The 19,298-nt window shown below is 46.5% G+C and overlaps 1 protein-coding gene across 1 annotated transcript in view; it reads right to left on the bottom strand.

Moving 5' to 3' along the window:
- Positions 1-230: 230 nt before the first annotated feature.
- The window catches only part of F5 (coagulation factor V (proaccelerin, labile factor)), a 60,393-nt gene continuing 41,325 nt past the window's right edge, over positions 231-19,298 (bottom strand). The window contains exons 14-25 of the mRNA XM_005861214.2: positions 17,508-17,682; positions 16,384-16,620; positions 15,072-15,282; positions 13,759-13,938; positions 11,591-11,707; positions 10,684-10,755; positions 9,652-9,752; positions 8,763-8,918; positions 6,487-6,631; positions 5,011-5,162; positions 2,088-2,270; positions 231-586 (exon numbers count right to left, since the gene is read on the bottom strand). Coding sequence (XP_005861276.1) covers positions 440-586; positions 2,088-2,270; positions 5,011-5,162; positions 6,487-6,631; positions 8,763-8,918; positions 9,652-9,752; positions 10,684-10,755; positions 11,591-11,707; positions 13,759-13,938; positions 15,072-15,282; positions 16,384-16,620; positions 17,508-17,682 — 1,876 coding nt within the window. The 3' untranslated portion in view covers positions 231-439. The remainder of the gene's footprint in view (positions 587-2,087; positions 2,271-5,010; positions 5,163-6,486; positions 6,632-8,762; positions 8,919-9,651; positions 9,753-10,683; positions 10,756-11,590; positions 11,708-13,758; positions 13,939-15,071; positions 15,283-16,383; positions 16,621-17,507; positions 17,683-19,298) is intronic.

The raw sequence follows: 19,298 nt of genomic DNA, 5'->3' as shown, positions 1-19,298 counted from the left end.
TCTTTTTTTTTTCATATTTTATTGATTTTTTACAGAGAGGCAGGGAGAGGGATAGAGAGCTAGAAACATCGATGAGAGAGAAACATCGATCAGCTGCCTCCTGCACACTCCCCACTGGGTATGTGCCCGCAACCAAGGTACATGCCCTTGACCGGAATCGAACCTGGGACCCTTCAGTCTGCAGGCCGACACTCTAGCCACTGAGCCAAACCGGTTAGGGCTTCTTGTTGGTTCTTGTTATTTTCCCATTTACATTCAAATTAATGCAAAAATACTATCTATCATCTCAATTAATGGTAGCCAGGAGTTACATTATAAAAATTTCACATATAAAATTTTATTCTTTAATAGAGAATTTAACATAGCTATAAAATACATTGCCCACTCTAAGTGGCTTGATATGTTTAAGAGTCTTTTCTGTCTCTCTGAATATTCAATTCTAGTAAATATCACAGCCGAAGAGCTCCAGGCGAAGGGCAATACTTTGATTCCACGTTTTCGGGATGATACGGATAAACCTGGAAATGATTGGAGGGTTGAAAAAGTTCTTCACATGCCCTTTTATATTACTATTTCCTTCAAAAATCTGAAAGCAAAAGATGAGAAAATCCTTAATGGTAGTATAATGAGTACACAAATCTTACAGTTAATTTTAAAATTATTTTTGTTCAAACCAAAGGCATCCAAGAACACAGACAACATTAACACAGAGATGACCCTCAATGAAATCCTGCTCCAGACAGGTCTCATTAGGAATTCCGCCTCCCAGGTGATCTGAGTTAAAGTAGGGGAGGAGAAAACATTTGATCGGTGTATGGGCAGCTACAAGCCCAGCTCTGCCCTCAGGCCCTTTGCCACTGAGTGACTTGGAGCCAGTTACTTAAGTTTTCTGATTCTCGATTCCTCATTGGCAAAATGGGGATAATAAAATTTTACCTTATGGAAGTTGTAAGAATTAACAAAAGTCTGTAAACATATAAGAAGTACCTAGTAAGTGACAGATAGTGGCACCAATACATGGTTAGCTCTTACCAATATTTAAAATAAAATGCAACCATGCGTCTATAGTCCTCCTTTTTGGATATACCCTATAGTTTCAGCTAAACTGTGTCCCTGCTCCTTTTTTTTGTGGGGGAAGGGTTGCTTGTTTTTCGCATCCCCAGCAAGTTCCCCATGATTCACACACAGCAGAAGCTAACCCACAGTTTGTTTCTAAAAATGATGCTTATCCTGCCAGGAGGACATCCTGGTACAGTGAGAAATAAACCAAACCAAAGAAACAGCCAACCCAGGGGCTGGTTACTTATGGCCATGGGTGTGTGATCAGTCATGAACAACAAGCATATCCAAGGCAACGCTAATGCAGTGGTAGAGTTTCTGGACCCCTCTATGGACTGCATGTTTGTGTCCTCCCAAAATTCATATATAAACTTTGATACTTTATATAAAACTAGAGGCCCGATGCACGAAATTCGTGCAAGAGTAGGCCTTCCCAGCCTTGGAAGCTGCAGCCCTGGCTTGGTCCGGAAGGACATCTGGTCTAATTAGCATATTATGCTTTTATTATTATAGATCAGTGAGGTAGTATTAGGAGTTGGGGCCTTTGGGAGGTAACTAGGATTAAATTAAATGGAATTAATACACATAATGAAGGGGGGAGGAGACCTGGGAGCTCTCTCTGTGTGGACTCAACAAGGCAGGCCACGTGAGGACATAACAGGAAGAGGCTCTTACCAGAACCCGACAGGGCCCGCACCCTGATTGGGACCCAGCCTTCAGGAGTGTGGGAAATAAGTGTTTAAGTCAACAGCAGCCCAAGCTCCATCTCTCTCGATCAGAGGTAAGGATGTTTCACATCAGACCATGGAGCTTTGTTCTCACTGCTTCACAGGTGGCTCAGTCAAAGCAGGAGGCAATGTGCACGGTCCCTGTCCCAGGACCAGTTACCTGCAGAGCTAGGGTTTACAGGGGGGACCTGCCAGCATGTATTTGTCCAATGCAAAGAGCTATCTGCAAATGCAAGGTACCGTTCTCATCACAGCACCGTTTTCTAACGGCTTCCTTTTTGCCCGGATACCACCCTGTACCTTGTCCACCATGGAGGATTTCTGCCTGTAAGGCTTCCATTCCACTCCCTGGTCACTGTAGTGGACGGCGTAGCTCTTCACGTACATTTCAGAGGAGAGGGACTTGCAGCCCTGCGTAACAATCGCAGTTATCTTCTTGATTTTGAGCAGATCGATTTGTAACCACTGCTTGTTGTTGTTTGCCTGTGAAGATGAGGAGAACACATGGGTAAGACAGATGCCAGAACCTTCGCTTTTTTTTAGACCAAGTTACTCAGAAATGCCAGAGCTCCAAGGATTTCTTTTCTGTCTCATCCCTTACGACTCCTCGAAGCCTTCCCTGTTCTGTTTGTTGCTACAACACGTATGCTAACTTCTTCCGGAGTCGTTCACACGTATGCAATCATGATCTGGGTCCATCTTTGTATCCCTTCGTCCCTGAGGACAGGGGCCGATGAGTTTCGTTTCTATGCACTTCTCACAGAGCATGGCACACAGTTGGTGTTCATCAAATATTTGTTAAATAAACAAGTAAATTAAATTGACTTGGGAAAAATATTCAACCGATAAATTATATTTAAGTGTTATTCTGGTAAGCAAGTTGGTTTAAATGCTATGATGATATTACTGATTACTGAAGGGTTACCTGGGAAAGAATGGAATAGTATCCTGTCTTTATTTTAGAAAAGCCCACTTTCCTTTCCGTTGTTAATGTCCAATAAGAGACATAGTCCAATTTCTTCTTTTCAGGTATTTCAAATACACTGAGAGACCTGATAAAGCTACACCTAGGGCTTGATATGCACAGTAACTGTCCCGCCTCTGGCCAAATAAAATGCCTAGATACATGCTTGGTGCTACGCATGTGGAGGAGGAGGATCAGAGGACAGATTGAGTTTTAGAGTAATCTGAGATGAATTTTCAATTCTGGGAGATTTATCAAGCCCCAAGTCTCATTCAGTTCTATATGAAATAATGAAATAATGAATATTGATATATTTGTCTCAACATCACTCATATGTGCATGCCCGTATACACATATGGATACACATGCATATGTTTATAGTCATATACCTTATATATCTTTAGAGAAAATTAATTGGATTAAAAGTATTGTATTGGATGATTTTTATTAATTCTGTTATACCCTTTAGTGGCATTTGGTGGTATTGTAGTGTCTTCAAACCAAGGTGGTACTAGTGAAGCAGAATATAGGTAGCTAGAGGGGTTTTCTAGGCATAACTTTTTTTTAGGCATAGAAGGGGTAGAGACCCTTCCAGCTGCATGCAGGCCTACATATGTCTCGCTTAGATTTTCATCCTCTCTAAAGAGACCCTATAAATGCATTTCATGCTAATAGGTTAAGCGAAACAAATAATTGTGACCTAGAATTCCAGATTTAAAATGACAGTATTAAAAATTAAAATTAGCATTTCCTCTTTGGAGCCTTTATTATTTCACAAAGACTAAGAGCATATTGTATTCGGAGCAAGTTTTTTTAAAAGGCTGGACCATGGAGGGTGGGGGACAAGGTTGTGCCATGAACAAATCTAAAGTGTCATCTGGGAAACACCTTTCTTCCTCTCTCTCCTTAACCTTTTACTCTTATTTTTATGATTTTTTAAAATTACATAAGTGTAATGTGACATTATTAACTTTATTATTTTATCTTTTTGGGTCTCAGTTCCCCCCTCTGCAGAATTGCAAAATGAGGTGTTTGGGTTGGAGGAAGGAGCACTGAGCTGCCTATGGGGAGAACGGGATTTCTGAGGAGAAAAAGAAGTCTAAACAAAAGTATTTATTTCATCTCCTTTGTGTTGAGATTTGAAAGGAAAAATCCAGATCAGATGCTTGCTGTTCTAACATTCTGGTGACCCTCCGAAGGTCCAGACATGAGTTTCAAGGCATAGATACTGGTTCCCAAAACTATCTGTACAGGGCCCAAGGTCTTCTAGTCACTCCACTAGCATCTCTGGTGACCTAATTTAAGGACAGGAGGTGGCAATCCCTAGCAAGTCCAGGGAATTGCAGTGGGCACCTTAAGGGAGGGTTAGGAGGAGAGAAAACAGGGAACTTGGATTAAATTGGCTGATGGGATTGTTCTCATTTCTGATGTCATTCTGATGTCTCAGGTCAGTTGAAGAGTGCAATAAAAGTGAGTCAGTTATTAAGTTACCCTAAAACTGTCACCTGAATTACTCTGTGGGTGATATGAGAGGCAATATAAAAGCTATTTCTCCAACTTAGATCACTGTTTTACTTCCTGGTTTTACCCCATTTTATTATGCGGCCAATTGTCTAAAGCAAGCGTTTCAAACCGCAGCTGGTGGGCCGCATGCCTCGAGGCATGTGGCCTTGAGTTTGGCATGCTTGGTCTAAAGGAATGTCACAAAGTTCTCAGAAAAATTGGAACAAAAGAATTTTAATGGCACTCCTAAGAAAATGAAAAATATTGCTAAATGGAGACATGGTGGGGGAAAGGAAGAGAAGATGTTGGAAATCTAAATCACTTAGTGCTAATGTAAGTTGTCTCAAAGAGGATTTGCAAACTACAGCCCAAGGCCAAATCTAACCTACCACCTGTTTTTGTAAATAAAGTTTTATTGGAACTCAGCCATGATAATGTTTATGGTTGCTTTCCCGCTATAATGAGAGATGAGTCGTTTTGACAGGAAATGTATGGCTCACAAAGCCCAGAATATTTATTACCTGGCCTTTGACCACCCCTGGCTAAATTAAGATTCGACAAAGAACCTCAAAGATGATGATAACTTCTCTGTGAGTCAGCGTTAGAGCGAAAGCTCGCAAGTCGACAGGCATGCTAGTCCTCAGGCCCAGGATCACAACCTGCAGAAACAGGGGGTGCTGCCTGGCTTCCCAGGCCCCCCATGTTCCTTTGTTTGCTCCTGGAAGCTGAGAGAACTGTGTTAACAGGGATAGTCACCTTGGCTTGCCAGGCATTCACACGGCCCTGGGCATTCAGGCGGGCACGGGAGGGCTCCCAGTAGTCTCCCCACCAGGACTTTTTAAACGAGGAAGCTGTGATTTGCGTGTCTGCTATCTTCCCACTTTCCATACCCAGTGGGGTGGAGCATCCTGTTGAGAGAAAAGTAATGGGATTAGTACGCACCACCAGCACTCCCTATACCCCATTTTGTGCGCAGAGGAGGGAAGGAATACTGTTCCTCAGAGTGCCAGCAACAGCAACCATCACAACAATCAACCGTGTGGGTGAACAGAGCTGACTGTCCCATTTTAGGGAGTCAGCTTGACTCTACGAGCTGATCAAACTACCGCTTACATCAGACACCACGTGGGAGGAAAAAATGATTTATGGAGCTGTTCCAAGGAGTGCGGCTGCCTGTAGGAAAGCTGTATTTCATCGGAGATGGTACAAGCCCCTGCTACCTGGGCACTGGCACAATGCCCATCCCTCATCCCTCATCCCTCATGAATATCAAGAGTGTATGTAACATTGCCTGCTCAGATAAGAAACTGGTTCCAAGGTTCGGCTACCTTCTCTACCATGAGTGTGGCTCTTCCCTCCACCCTGAGAGAAGGTGCTGTGGCTTCCCAGCAGGCTGCCACAGCGAGTTTCAGGTGCTTATATAGTGGGCTCTTCCTCCCTTTAGTCGTGAGTAGCCAGGCAGGGTCTGGATCAGCCAAGCCCTGGGCCGGCTACTTTTTTCTATTACCCCAGGCCCAAGGCAGGTATTACTTTCTGTATGTGTTTTGCAGTGAAAGATTTTTGGAAAGCACCACTGGAAGAGTCAGAGAGGGAGAATAGTTATTATGACTCTCAAACATCTTTGTCCTACTCAAACATCTTTGTACTACATCGTAGAATTTTATTATGGCCACATGTGGTCCCCTACATCTATTTATACCACAGGTCACATTACATCCCCTGAAAAATAGCAGCTTAACACAGAAGAGGCTTGGGTACCTACATAGGATGTGAAACAACACAGAGCCTGGTTAAGGTTTCAGGAAGTTGGGAAGCAGAGGTAGATTTCAAAACCACTCACTGGATACTGACGCATGCCGGGAATGTGGCCAGATGCTGTTATTACATGAGTGTCCTCGAGGACTTGGGAAGAGCCAGGCCTAGTTTGAATCTCAGTTCTCTGGGAAATGGGCTGAGGGAGGTCATTCTCAGCTGGGACCCTCCCTGGGGGTCCGGGCGGAGACCATGCCATCCAGGTGCTGCTCACAAAGATGGCACCTGCCCCCTGCCCGGGAGAACCTGTGTCCGCTGAGTCACCATGAGCGTTTACCTGAATGGAACCTCTGCTTCCCAGAACGTTGCTTCAGGAGCCTACGTGATTGAAGAGAACTGAAAGTCCTTCCCCTTCTCCCGCACCTCCCGACCTGGACTCTCTGAGCTGTGGTAAGATAGTCACGCATCTTGGTTCCTCACCATTAATCTCGCAGCCTTGCAGCTCCAGGCGCAGGGCAGGTCTGTGGTAGAATCTGGTTGGATAGACCCTAATGTATCTTGCCACAATCGGTGGGTCAAACAGATTTTCTTTTACTGTAAAGGCGTCGGAGTTGCCATCAAAATACTGGAGGAAAAGAGATAAGCTTAGTTATGCAAAAATTCTCTGTAAAGTGATTTTATAGTAAAATGTTGGTGTCATTTAATATGATGATGTTAAATTTTCATGTGGCCAGAACTAAATCAATATGGTCTTAAAACATATTGAAGGATGCTTCCACTTTAGGAATATGGAACAAATGTACTTTTCCCGATTCCTCCTGTTAAGCACAACTAAAACCATGAGAACGCTCTGGAAGGGGGAGAGAAGGCAGACTGGCTAGAGTTCTAGGACCCTAGGAACAACATGGTCATGGGCTCCCTGGGTTCCTTTTGGCCCCACAGACCCCAGACTTGGAAGAGAAGAAGCCAGCAACCAGGAAACACCAATGAGCACAGACAGAAACAGCCCCAGCACGACCCTGCTTTCTCTAGCCTCAGAACCAAGAGAGGGCAGCCCAGCACGACAGAGCTCTTTTAGACAATCATTGCTCTCCGGCAAGCTCAACTCCACAGAAACAACTATGGCCTCTCCTCATCGCGAAGGCCAAGGGCGGAGCCTTGACCTCCATGGGCGTGAAACTGTGATGAGGCACCTCTGTGCCCTCACTGGGGTGTGTCGGAAGGCCAGGTGGGGGCCAGCTCCTACCAAGGCTCCCACCGCTGCAGTGTCCGTGGAGAGCACCTCATCCCACCAGCAGCAAAGAGGAGGAGTCCCTGGCAGGTGGGCAACCTGGGCTGGACCCCCAGGCAGTAGGAGGCCGTGCCCCATGCGCTTTCCCTGCCAGAGCAGCATGAGATATCCAGCTGAAACAGAGGTAGGCGCAGACTAAGCAACCAAGTAAGCAAGACAAAAAAGAGAAATACGGTAGAAAGAGTAATGAGGCAAAGAGCCAGTTCTTTGAAAAGATGTTAAAAAAGGCAAATCTCTAACAAGACCAACAAAGCAGAAGGAGAAGAGACGCAAATGACCATCACCAGATGTGAGCAGGCAGTCTCACCGCTGACCTTGCAGACGTCAGAAGATTAATAAGGGACGGACAAGCAACTCCAGACATGAATCTAGCAACTTAGAGGAAATGGATCCACTCATTGAAAAAACACTATTCCTACTCACCCAATAAAAAACAGATAATTTGAAAAGCCCGTAACTGCTGAAGAAATTTAATTTGTAATCTTAAAACTTCTGGAAGAGAAATCTCCAGGCCCACATGGTTTCACTGGTGAATTCTGCCAAATGGTTAAGGAACTAACACCAATTCTAGACAATCTTCTCCACAAAATAGGAAAAAAGAGCACTCTTCCCAATTTAGCTTGTGAAGCTAGAATTACTCTGATATCAAAACCAGAAAAGACAGTACGAAAAAATAAAACTACTACATACCAATATCTCTCATGAATCTAGATGTAAAATTCTTCAAGCTAGAGACTCTCACTGAAATCTATGTTCTCTCTCTGATACTGATTAGTAAGAGCCATCATTTAGGATTTTGCTTATCTATCCTAGAAATAGCTAAGTGATAATATAGAAAGTTAGTCATGGAGAATATAGAAAATTGGAAAAAAATTAGTAACATCAGAACCCTTGATGGCATATTTTTAACATGAGCCCCTTAAGCACCAGATCAGATAGATGCTCTACGCTGCCGTACACCATCTGCCAATCTGAAAAGTCCGGGTATTTCATTTGATGATAAAGTGATTTTTTAAAAAAATATTTTATTGATTTTTTTACAGAGAGGAAGGGAGAGGGATAGAGAGTTAGTAACATCGACGAGAGAGAAACATCGATCAGCTGCCTCCTGCACACCTCCTACTGAGGATGTGCCCACAACCAAGGTACATGCCTTTGGCCGGAATCGAACCCAGGACCCTTCAGTCTGCAGGCCGACGCTTTATCCACTGAGCCAAACCGGTTAGGGCGATAAAGTGATTTTTAAAAAGTTTTGTGGAGTTTTGAAATTTCAGAAGTCAGGCGTATCCCTTTAATTTGTAATATACAGACCCATCATTTTACCACTTTCCTTCATTAGGCCCTAGAAAGCCCTCCGTGTTTCCAATGCCTAGAAAAGTATTTTTACAAAAGCAAAGAGTCATGGTCACAGTTATAGTGACCATCAGGTGAGTCTGGAGACTCTGAAAGAGACGTGCACACTGACCATCACGTTCCTTGTGCTGTTCCCTTTGAAAATCTGCCAGTTGGTCTGGTCGGAGCTGTAGGCCACGCAGAACTCGGTGGTGAAGTAGGACGTCAGGTAGTGTTTGGCACCTTGGGACTGGATGCCTGTGAATACGACTTCCCTTTGCATGTCCACCTGCAACATAGCAAAGCCACTGAACAGAACTGTCCTTGTCCACAAGTCACACGCCACCGTAATTCATTGAGCAACCAACCAGCTTTCTTCAGAACTAAAGAGCCAGCACCTCAGGTTTTACTTAGCAAACTAATAAAATGCAGTCTGTATTTGAGCACAGAGGACCTGAATCCCAGCTCAACCACTAACAAGCTGTGCTTGACGCTGAGAAGTTAGTTAACCCCTCTGTGTCTCAGTTTTTTTCATCTGGAAGATGGGATATTATTAGAACCAATCTCAGAGGGTTCATTTTAAGGATGTTATCTATTTAGAATATTACCTGGCACCTAGTAATTGCTATTTCCCCTAACAACATTGCAAAGAAGCAACAAGAAGAAGTTATTAAATCAGTGTCACTTTTACTATTACAACTAAAAGGCAAATCTCTAACACAGACAGAAACAGCCCCAACTAAAAGAAATTTGTGCACAGGTAGGGTCCCTAGACCTGGCTGGCTATCAGGGCCAATCAGGGCCGATCGGGGCCTTCTGGCTGTTCGCCAGGGCCTTCCTTCCCTGGCTGCTGGCTGCTGGTCTGGGCCTTCCTTCATTCTGCACCTCCCCACTGTGGTCAGAACATGTCATAACGAGCAATCAAACTGTCGGTTTCCCAGTTGAACTCCCGAGGGGATAATTTGCATATTAGGCTTTTATGTATATAGATAGCAGTAAATATTATCAGATTAATGTCATACCTGGATCCAAGGTTTAGAGTCAAATTCTGAATTTTTTTCTGTCATCCATGCATTATATGATCCACCATTGTTTAATCTTGCTAATTTGGGCTCCCAGTAACCTAAATCCAAAGGAAGAAAAAATGTATTCTGAATTAAAAAACACACACACTTAGCAATTTCTCAAGCAAGTTCAGTCCCAGTAGAAAACCAGATCCCGGGGGACCTTCTGTGTAGTTAGAAGACCAGGCAGGTGGCACACGCTCAGGATGACTTAGCCCAGGATGACGAAAGCTTGGTTTCAGGTCTGTGCTTGGTCAGCTGCCACCTGCCACCCACCCCCTTTCCTGGATACAGGTCGTGTTTATCTCCTCTCAGTTATGCAAATTACTGTGGCCGCTGCTGAGTGTGCCTGCCTACCAGGAAGACATGGGAGGGATTTATGGGAGCCTCATGGTCCCTTGCAATTGACCCCTTGATCTTGGGAAGGGCTCTGAGCAGTGAGGACAGTTAGGAGAAGTTCCTGACACACAATGGGGCATCAACACAGTTTCTCAAATAGATGAGTGGTGGGCACAGCAAAGGGTCCTATTAATGGGGCCTCTAACACGTGCCCGATGAGGCCCCATGAATCTGGCTGGAATATCATGTGTGACCCAAGCCAGAATGGGAATGAATGGGGAGAGTCTTGGAAAAGGGCACATGGTCATGAGAGCAAGCTGTGTCCTCTTGCCCACTCTGCTGAGAGGTCAGACTGCCTATGGAGAGGGACCACGCTCTTGGTCTTTCCTGGGAGAGACTCTTTAGGAACATCCTGCACCAGAGGGGGTGTCGGCAATAAGGGTGCCAAGCGGCTTTAGCTCCTGCCACAGCGCTCCTTCCTGTACCAAGAAGCACCCCAAAGGGAGCTGCTGTGCTATGTTGTGGTGGAGGGAAGCCTGGAGAGGAGCAATGCCCAGAGTCTCCAGGCCCGGCTGGCATGCCTGGCTGTGCAGGCTGTATCCTGCACAGTTGGGGGAGGTGCCTCTCCCAGGCTATGCTGCTGCTGCTTACCCACAAACTCCGACGCCTTGATCTGGGTATCAGCTATGAGGCCTGTGCTTAGTCCCAGTGGCATCTTACATTCTGCAAAAAAGCAGGACAAGGAATAATGTTTGGTTAGAAAGTACATTTAACAACGCATAACTCCATGGCTAGAGATCATACTTGTGGTGGGTCAGTAATTAGATATTGTTACCTGCCTTGCACAGCACTGACTTAAATGCATCTGATCCTAAAATGGTAAGTGCACTAACAAGACCGGTACTTTAATAGACATAGTGACACCTATCGGAAAATAACTGAAATCCTGAAATGCAATTTGTTTTTAAACCGATTTCCGTCTGCTTATATCTTAAAATAAACCACTTTATAGCATTAAGTACTATCCCTCAGGGTTATTTACATCCTGATTGCATCCCTGGACAGGAATACCAGCGAAGGGGATGCAACCACTGAACTATCTGGATGTTGACACCATGCTTGGTACTCAACGGGAGCTTGATCAATGTTGGCTGGCCGGCCGGACAGACAGATGGAAATTTGTCCTGAGTCCTGGGATGCCGAGTCCAGGGACTCTTGGGGATTGCTGAGCTCCTCGTATCTTTTCCTCCTCTGTGCTAGGAGCCTGGAGGATTTCTTACATGCACTTTCCAGGGGGTCACACATCATGAAGGAGGATGCTGTACGCTGGTTCCCCAACTGGGAGGAATGCCTTTGGGCCGAACCATTTGGTTTAAGTTTCCTGGATGACTGATGTTTGCAGTATAATCAGACCGCGGCCAGAACGAAAGCATTAGTGCCACAGAATGTGCCTTTGTCATATCAGAGTTCCGAGTTGAATGTTTCCTGTCTAAAGGTCAGCAATATTCTAGCAACAGGACTCTCCTGCTTAAAGGATCCCGCGGCTCTTGGCTGATACCTCTGTCTATGATGAGAAATGGCGTTTGCATCCCTGCCACCTGGTTTTCTCCAACCTCTGTGTTTAGGAGCCACCAGCCAGGTTTTGATGCCTTCATTTCAAGAGTTTTAAATGAACCTAAAATAGAGAGTGAAGGACAGCATTGCACACTCAAAGATTAACAGGTTACTATTTGGCAGAGATCAAAGGATCCTAATATCACTGCATCCCAGGAAGATTTAGGATAGAACTTAAGTGTTATCCATTCATTTCTATGCAGGACTACAAGTGTAACAAACAGGTCAAAACAACACACACACACACACACACACACACACGGACAAATAAATCACCCAGAACCTTAAAAAATCTCCAGCACCCCTTTTAGAAAGAAGCTTTCATTGATCTGAACAGAATGTTATGAGTTAACATACACATAACACAGCTTCACGGTCCTAAGGACCAGAACAACCTGGAGTGACCCATCCCTGGGCCTCAAACACTTGTCCATCTTTCCTTTCCCTCTCTTCATCCCACTAGCTTTTCTTTTTTCATACAAGAAAATTAAAGTAAAACATCTCCACATTTCAAATGTTTGATAAAGTTTACATACGTGGGTGGCGCCTGCATAACTTGTTTCAGGACACCTGGAAAGAGTGAGTTTCTGAAACCTCTGCTTATCCATGCTCACGTTGGCTATTACTACTGCCAGTTAGTACTTCAGTTCTGCCAGCTACTGCTGTGAGCATTTCCCAGGCGGTGAGTAAAAATGAAAAGCTGATAGTCACCCCTCGAACAAGATTGTGAGTAAAAATGAAAAGCTGATGGTCACTCCCCTCGAACAAGATTGTGAGTAAAAATGAAAAGCTGATGGTCACCCCCCTCGAACGAGATTGTGAGTAAAATGAAAAGCTGATGGTCACCCCTTCAAACAAGATTGTGAGTAAAAATGAAAAGCTGATGGTCACCCCCCTCTAACCCTAAAAAGATGTCCAGCCTTTCCCTCAGGGATGAGATCCTTAGGGTTGAGGTTTAGACGGCCAGCCCACCCCAGCCTCTCAGGGCTTCTCCTGGGCTCCTGGGCGGCCGGCTGGCCTGGTCTCCCTGGTGACAAGTAAGGAGTGTGTCTGACTCAATCGCCTCTGTCCCTGATCTCAATAGAAAGGGCTTTATTAGTGAGTCACTGGCACGTTTGAAACAAGCAAGAACTCTCCCTTTCCAGACCCTGAGCCAAAACGGGTCCATGCGGACTTCTGTGCTTCCGCCTGAGGCTGACTCACAGGGCAGCTCCCAACCCAGAGTCCTGCCGGGACGCCTCCCCGAGCTTCCCAGGCAGCGTTCAGCTGGCTCCTGGGTTTCCTGTGTCCACTGCAGCGGAGAATCAGTGGCATCAGCCCTCTCACACACGCATACTTACACACACGCATACCTACACACACACACACACACACACACACACACAACACGCATACTTACACACACGCATACCTACACACACACACACACACACACACACACACACATACACACATACACATGCATACCTACACTCACATACATACATACACACACATACATACCTACAAACAACGCATTGGCACATAAGAATCCTTTTATGTGACTAGTTTGTTTAAACCTTATTATTTTGCACACAAAAAGCTCTAAATACCCCTGTTATTCTTCAGCTTTCATAATCATTAAAAAAAATTTTTTTTTTCTCCAAAGAGCCTCATGAGTCTGTTTGAGATGAAGAATCCTATAGTCACTTACCCAAAGATGTCAGGGTGATAGAGTGAGGGGTAGAATTCAAGAAATCAAGACCCCATCCCTCCCCGCAGCCCTGGCAAATGTCCCTCTCCCTCCTGCACACTGCCTGAGCCCCGGGAGGGTCAGTCCGCCTGTAAGCCCCCCGCGTGGCACGCAGCGGCTGGGAAGAGCCTGCACCGGACATGGTTTCTCTGCTGACTGGAGTCAGGCCACACTGCTAGCCGGTGCCGCAAGCAGTGCGAGCCCTCGCCGGCCTTTTCCACCCTGAGTGCAGCTCTGGGATATGGCTTTGCCGGGATCCACGCAGAGCCCATCTCGACCCTCGGCAGTAAATGCCCAGGGGGATGAGGGGACTTGGGGATGCTGGGTGGCCTCCTCTGGGTGGGTTAGCCAGGACCTCTTTTCGTGGCCCAGATCTTTACCAGGCAGCAGGGGCCAGACGCCGAGCTGGTGCTGCCGAGTGCCGTTTTCCAGCAGGGTCTGGCCGTGGAAGTGAACCACGTGGATGTCCCGGGAGCCGCCCACGTTCAGCAGGTGCAGCCTCACCCACTCCTGCTCGTACATCCTCAGGCCAGGCAACTTGTAGATCATCCCGTTGATGGCTGAAAGGACAGAGGACCACAGCCCATGAGAACCTGTGTGCACAGGAGAGAGGCTGCGAGGGCCGAGGAGGGTCTCCCTCTCCACCAGCTCCTACATCAGCCTGCAGCGGGACTGGGTGAGCTCCTCTCCCAGAACTTTCTCCGTCTCTTCCCTGGACTTTCCGCGGCTCCTGTCTGTGCTTCACCCACACAGCCTCTCCATTTGCCGTTTGAAGTTTCCTTTGCTGCTAATAGAAAAGGCTGATGTGGCCAGGTAAGGGAACTCCAGTGTTTAGAGGAGAGAGAGTACGTCAGGGGGTGTGCAGTGCCACCCTCAGGCCCCCTAAAGTCAGAGATAGAACCAGGCCAAGTCAGGAGGTCGGACTTCGCAGTGACTCATGCTGGTTCTCTCATTCAAACGCCAGCTGCTCTGCCCCTCCCAGCTTGGATGCCCAGGGTTCTGAGATGTATCCTCTCTCCCCTCAGTGGGGTGTGTGTGTGTGTGTGTGTAGCACCTGGTACAGCAGATCACCTTAAAAATACTACTATATTTCAATGATAAAGCTTAGTGCTACCCCGCATTTAACTGGGACTAAAGTGAGGGAAGTTTTTGTTGTTGTTCTTGTTGTTTATTCTTCTAAAATTAAAGGCACCGCTGTGGAATTTCAGGAGCCAAGCCAGTGAGCTGTTGGAGGGAGAGGAGCTGAGAGCATTTGGCTGCCTGTTTTATTCACCTGTGCTTGGTGCCATCGGGAGCTGCTGAATACTAAAGCTGTTATTTCTGAAAGCACAGGTGGTTGCTTCTCCTACAGACATCATTTTCCTTTAAAGATCAGGAAACAGTCTATTAAGCACTTAAATTGCAGAATAATGCTAAGTCCTCATCAATGTATGTTTAACTGAAGCGCACTGGCACACTGCTGTGGGTTTGGGTTTGTTTCGTGGCAGCGCCGTGCCTGTCTTTCAGACCCTCCCGCGTTCCTTTGCCTGGAGTGTCACCTGCTGAGCCCCCTCAGCCTCCCAAGACGTGTAGGGACCTGGCTTCGTGGTCGCTCCTGGTTCCTCAGAAGCATCTCCTGCCTAATCTTTGGAGACCTAAGGGCAGGTGTCCCTGTCACCCAACTCCCAGATCAGATCGAATCAGAGGAAAATACCATGGAACGTGTGGGAGGGTTTTGCTTCTGAGGATCCACGTCTCCAGGAACTTTGGTGTTTCTTGTCATAGTACCAGCTCTTCTTTTCATCAAAGACCATGAAAAGCAAGACGAACTCCCTCATGTCCACGGGCATTCCGCTCTCCCTGTTCAGCGTTCCTTTCCGGCAGATCACAAGGGGGCCTATCAGGCCCGAGTGGATGTCCCGTTCCTGTAAGACAGTGGGAGGAATGGAGCACACACCCTGCCAGCACTCTCTCGGCTCTTCCGGCGATCGGTCGTTGATCGCATGGAAGAGGGAACCTTCCTAGTGGCCTGACTGTGAGGAGTACAAATGAGTAGCTTCATAAAGCTGGATCTATGGCATTCCTATCCCCTTCCTTTGCTTAGTTGTTTATCGTGACATGGTAGTCATCATAATGATAATAAAATATTGATGCTATAACAAATACTATTTATTGAGCACTTACTACTATATTAAATATTTTGCCTATAGCCACTTATATAATTCTGACAACAATCCTATATGGTAAAAAGAATTCACTTATTAAACAAATATGACCAACTATGTGTGATGTATGTTGTTATCTCATGTTTAACTTTGGAAACCCAGGCTAAGAGAGGACGAGAAATTTGCCCAGGGCCACACAGTGGGTGACAGGGGAGGAACTGAAATCGAGGCCGGTACTCTCCCTACCATGCCCAAGAGGGAAGGGGTCTTGACGTTGTAGTTCTTCCACAGAGAAAGAGGAGAAGAAAGCTCATATTCACTCCAGGAAATTTCAAATAAATGCCTTCCTCTATAAGGTGGTCTGTCTGACTGGGCCAGCCCTCTCAGCAACCCTCACTCCTCTTCACTGAGCACACCTTTCTCTCTCACCGTCATCTCTGTAGGTCTGCAGGGAGGTCCCTGCTATGGTAGCTGTGGGGTGTTGGCCACAATCCTTACACCTTCCTCACAGATAGCAAGACAAGCATTTAGCAAGAAATAATCTTCAGCCCTAGCTGGTTTGGCTCAGTGGATAGAGTGTCGGCCTGCAGACAGAAGGGTCTCAGGTTTGATTCCAGTCAAGGGCACATGCCTTGGTTGTGGGCTCGATCACCCATTAGGGGGCCTGCAGGAGGCAGCCAATCAGTGATTCTCTCCCATCATTGATGTTTCTATCTCTCTCTCTCTCTCTCCCTCTCTGAAATCAATTTTAAAAATAAAAACAAAACATCCAAAAGAAAACAAGAAGTAATCTTCACTTTCCATTTAGCAGCCTCGGGTTATAAGTTAAGAGAATGACAGCACGTTGATGGCTGTGCCTACCGTGTTCACTGCTGAGTAGTAGGCCCACGCCCGGCAGGCAGAGCCGGGGTTCTCTGGCCCCGCTCTCCCGATGGCGTGCCATACGTAGGTGTAGCTGCTGTTTGGCTGAACAGCATTGTCTTCCTGAAACCACTTGGGAGACTCATCTTCATAATTCTTTCCCTCCGACGACTTTTCATAGGAAAGCCCATGGGCATGAAGAGAATACGGTCTGGATGCTAAGTTTTTAAAACGAACCTAGAAAAAAAACAAGGATCCACAACACACTTAAGCTTAACAAAATGCCAGTTGCCACGGAACTTATGTACATTATTTCCTCTAACTTTACTAGCATCCTGCGAGATAGGGCCCAAGCAGCTTCCCCCAGAAATGCCAAGCCATGCTTGCTCCTCGCCCAAAACAAAATTAGTGACCTTATCAGCAGATGCAATGCTACTGATAGGAGCTCTGGATCTGAAGGTCATGAGGCTTGGCTTTTGTCACAGTAAGCTTTCTGCCACCTGCTGAAGAGACTGCACATGTGAATTCAAGTTACCCTCTGGGGACAAAAGGTGTCGTACATCACACGTGAACGGGTTAGAGAGAGGTGCTTGGGAGGAGCCATTCGGCTGAATGTTTGGAAAGGGTGGAGGGAATTAAAAAAAAGTTTCCTAGGGGAAACGGAATAGTCCTTATAGAATAAGCAGGAGCTTAGCAGAGGGAGAAATAGAATCATAAGATTATTTTTTTCTCGAGGATTGCCAAATACTTGGCAACTGTCTTGGAGAAGAAATGTCATTATTTATTAATTTTGGAAAATAAGTAAATCCACCCAGCCAGTGTGGCTCAGTGGTTGAGCATTGACCTATGAAACAGGATGCCATGGTTCGATTCCCAGTAGGGCACATGCCTGGGTTGTGTGCTCGGTCCCCCACTAGGGTGCGTGCTGAAGGCAGCCGATTCATGATTCTCTCTCATCATTGATGTTTCTCTCTCTCTCTCTCTCTCTCTCTCTCTCTCCCACTCTCTTCCTCTCTGAAATCAATAAAAATATATTTTAAAAAAAGAAAATAACTAAGTCACCCATAGCTCTCTCCTGCCACCATCGCCTTTACAACCCTATGGTGCTGGTGGGAATGACTCACTTGGATAACGTCATCCACCTCAGCTCTAATAACAGGACCAAGAATGCCAAGATGCTCTTCAGACTCTCCCCGAGGGTCCCGTTGGGTGAAAGTGCCATCCAGGTACTTTCGGAAAACAACTTTCTTGTATATGGTGTCCTCTGGAACCTCATCAGTGTCTTCGTTATCCATGTCACTGAAATGATAATGACAGTATTTGTTTACAAGAACAAATGAAAGACCATTCAAAGAATTTAGGAAATGGTCTCTGCTTCTGAATATAGAATCCAGCATAGAGAAGATATTGAGCACATATTTGATGAGCAAATGAATGAAAATAGAAATGACTAAAGACGCAACCAGTAGCTACCCAGCTGCCAGTTCAGATACCATTTCTTAGGTAAGTCCTCCCATGAGCCTTTAGGCTAGGCCAAATCTCTGTATAGCATTCCTCCATTTCTATAGTAGTACTATAGTGCATATAGTAAAGTCCTATAGCATTGTAGCATTTCTGCAGTATATACAGTACAGTATGTATCACTTATTTGTGTGATTATCTGTTAGTATCTGACCTGCCACTAGAGCAGTGGTTGGCAAACCGCAGCTCGTGAGCCACATGCGGCTCTTTGGCCCCTTGAGTGTGGCTCTTCCACAAAATACCACATGTGGGTGCGCACATACAGTGCGATTGAAATTTCGTGGCCCATGCGCAAAAGTCGGTTTTTGGCCTGGGCGAGTCTATTTTGAAGTGGCGTTAGAAGAAGTTGGGGGTGTTGGTCGGTCAGGCGACGGGAAATGCGGCGCAGGCGAGCCAGGGGATACCCAACACAGGGGGAGGCGCATGTGATTCATGCATGAGTTGAGTGAGCCAGTCAGTCAGCAGTCTCATTGTGCAGTGGTTAGTGCTAGTCATGTCCGCAAATCGCGTGCAGGTGACAAAAGTACCTACTCAAAGCATAAAGTTACCTGTATTTTTCCAACCAGCTACAAATCTTACAGGTATGTTTGTTATCAATTTAAGAATTGTAATTCTTTTGTGTTGGTGGCTTTATTATTATAAAACTAGAGGCCCAGTGCACAAAAATTTGTGCACTTGGGAGGGTCCCTCAGCCCAGCCTGTGCCCTCTCGCAGTCTGGAACCCCTCAGGGGATGACCACCTGCTGGCTTAGGCCCGCTCCCTGGGGGATTGGGCCTAAGCTGGCAGTCAGACATCCCTTTGGCAGCCCGGGAGCCCTTAGGGGATGTCCAGTTGCCAGCGGGGAGCAGGCCTAAACTGCAGTCGGACATCCTTAGTGCTGCTGAGAAGGCGGGAGAGGCTCCCACCACCACCACTGTACTGGCAGCCATCAGCCTGGCGTGTGGCTGAGCAGAGCTCCCCCTGTGGGAGCGCACTGACCACCAGGGAGCAGCTCCTGCATTGAGCATCTGCCCCGTGGTGGTCAGTGTGTGTCATAGTGACCAGTCATTCCAGTCGTTCTGCTGTTAGGGTCAATTTGCATATTACCTTTTTATTATATAAGAGTGCCTGGCCAGCCTGGGTGAGGGGCTGATGGTTGTTTGCCGGCTGGCCACAGCCCCTTCAGCGTGGGGGTCCCCCCTGGGGTGCCTGGCCAGCCTAGGTGAGGGGATGATGGCAGTTTGCAGGCTGGCCAAGCCCCCCAGCAGGGACCCTCACCCCATGAGGGTGTGGCCAGCCTGGGTGAGTGGCTGATGGCTGTTTGCAGGCTGGCTACAGCCCCTTCAGGGTGGGGGTTCCCCCTTGGGTGCCTGGCCAGCCTGGGTGAGGGGCTGATGGCTGTTTTCAGGCTGGC

Source organism: Myotis brandtii, unplaced genomic scaffold, assembly GCF_000412655.1.
Source record: "Myotis brandtii unplaced genomic scaffold, ASM41265v1 scaffold1460, whole genome shotgun sequence".
NCBI lineage: Eukaryota > Metazoa > Chordata > Mammalia > Chiroptera > Vespertilionidae > Myotis > Myotis brandtii.
Note: the sequence above shows the minus strand (reverse complement) of the source record. Positions and strands in the feature narration are given on the sequence as shown.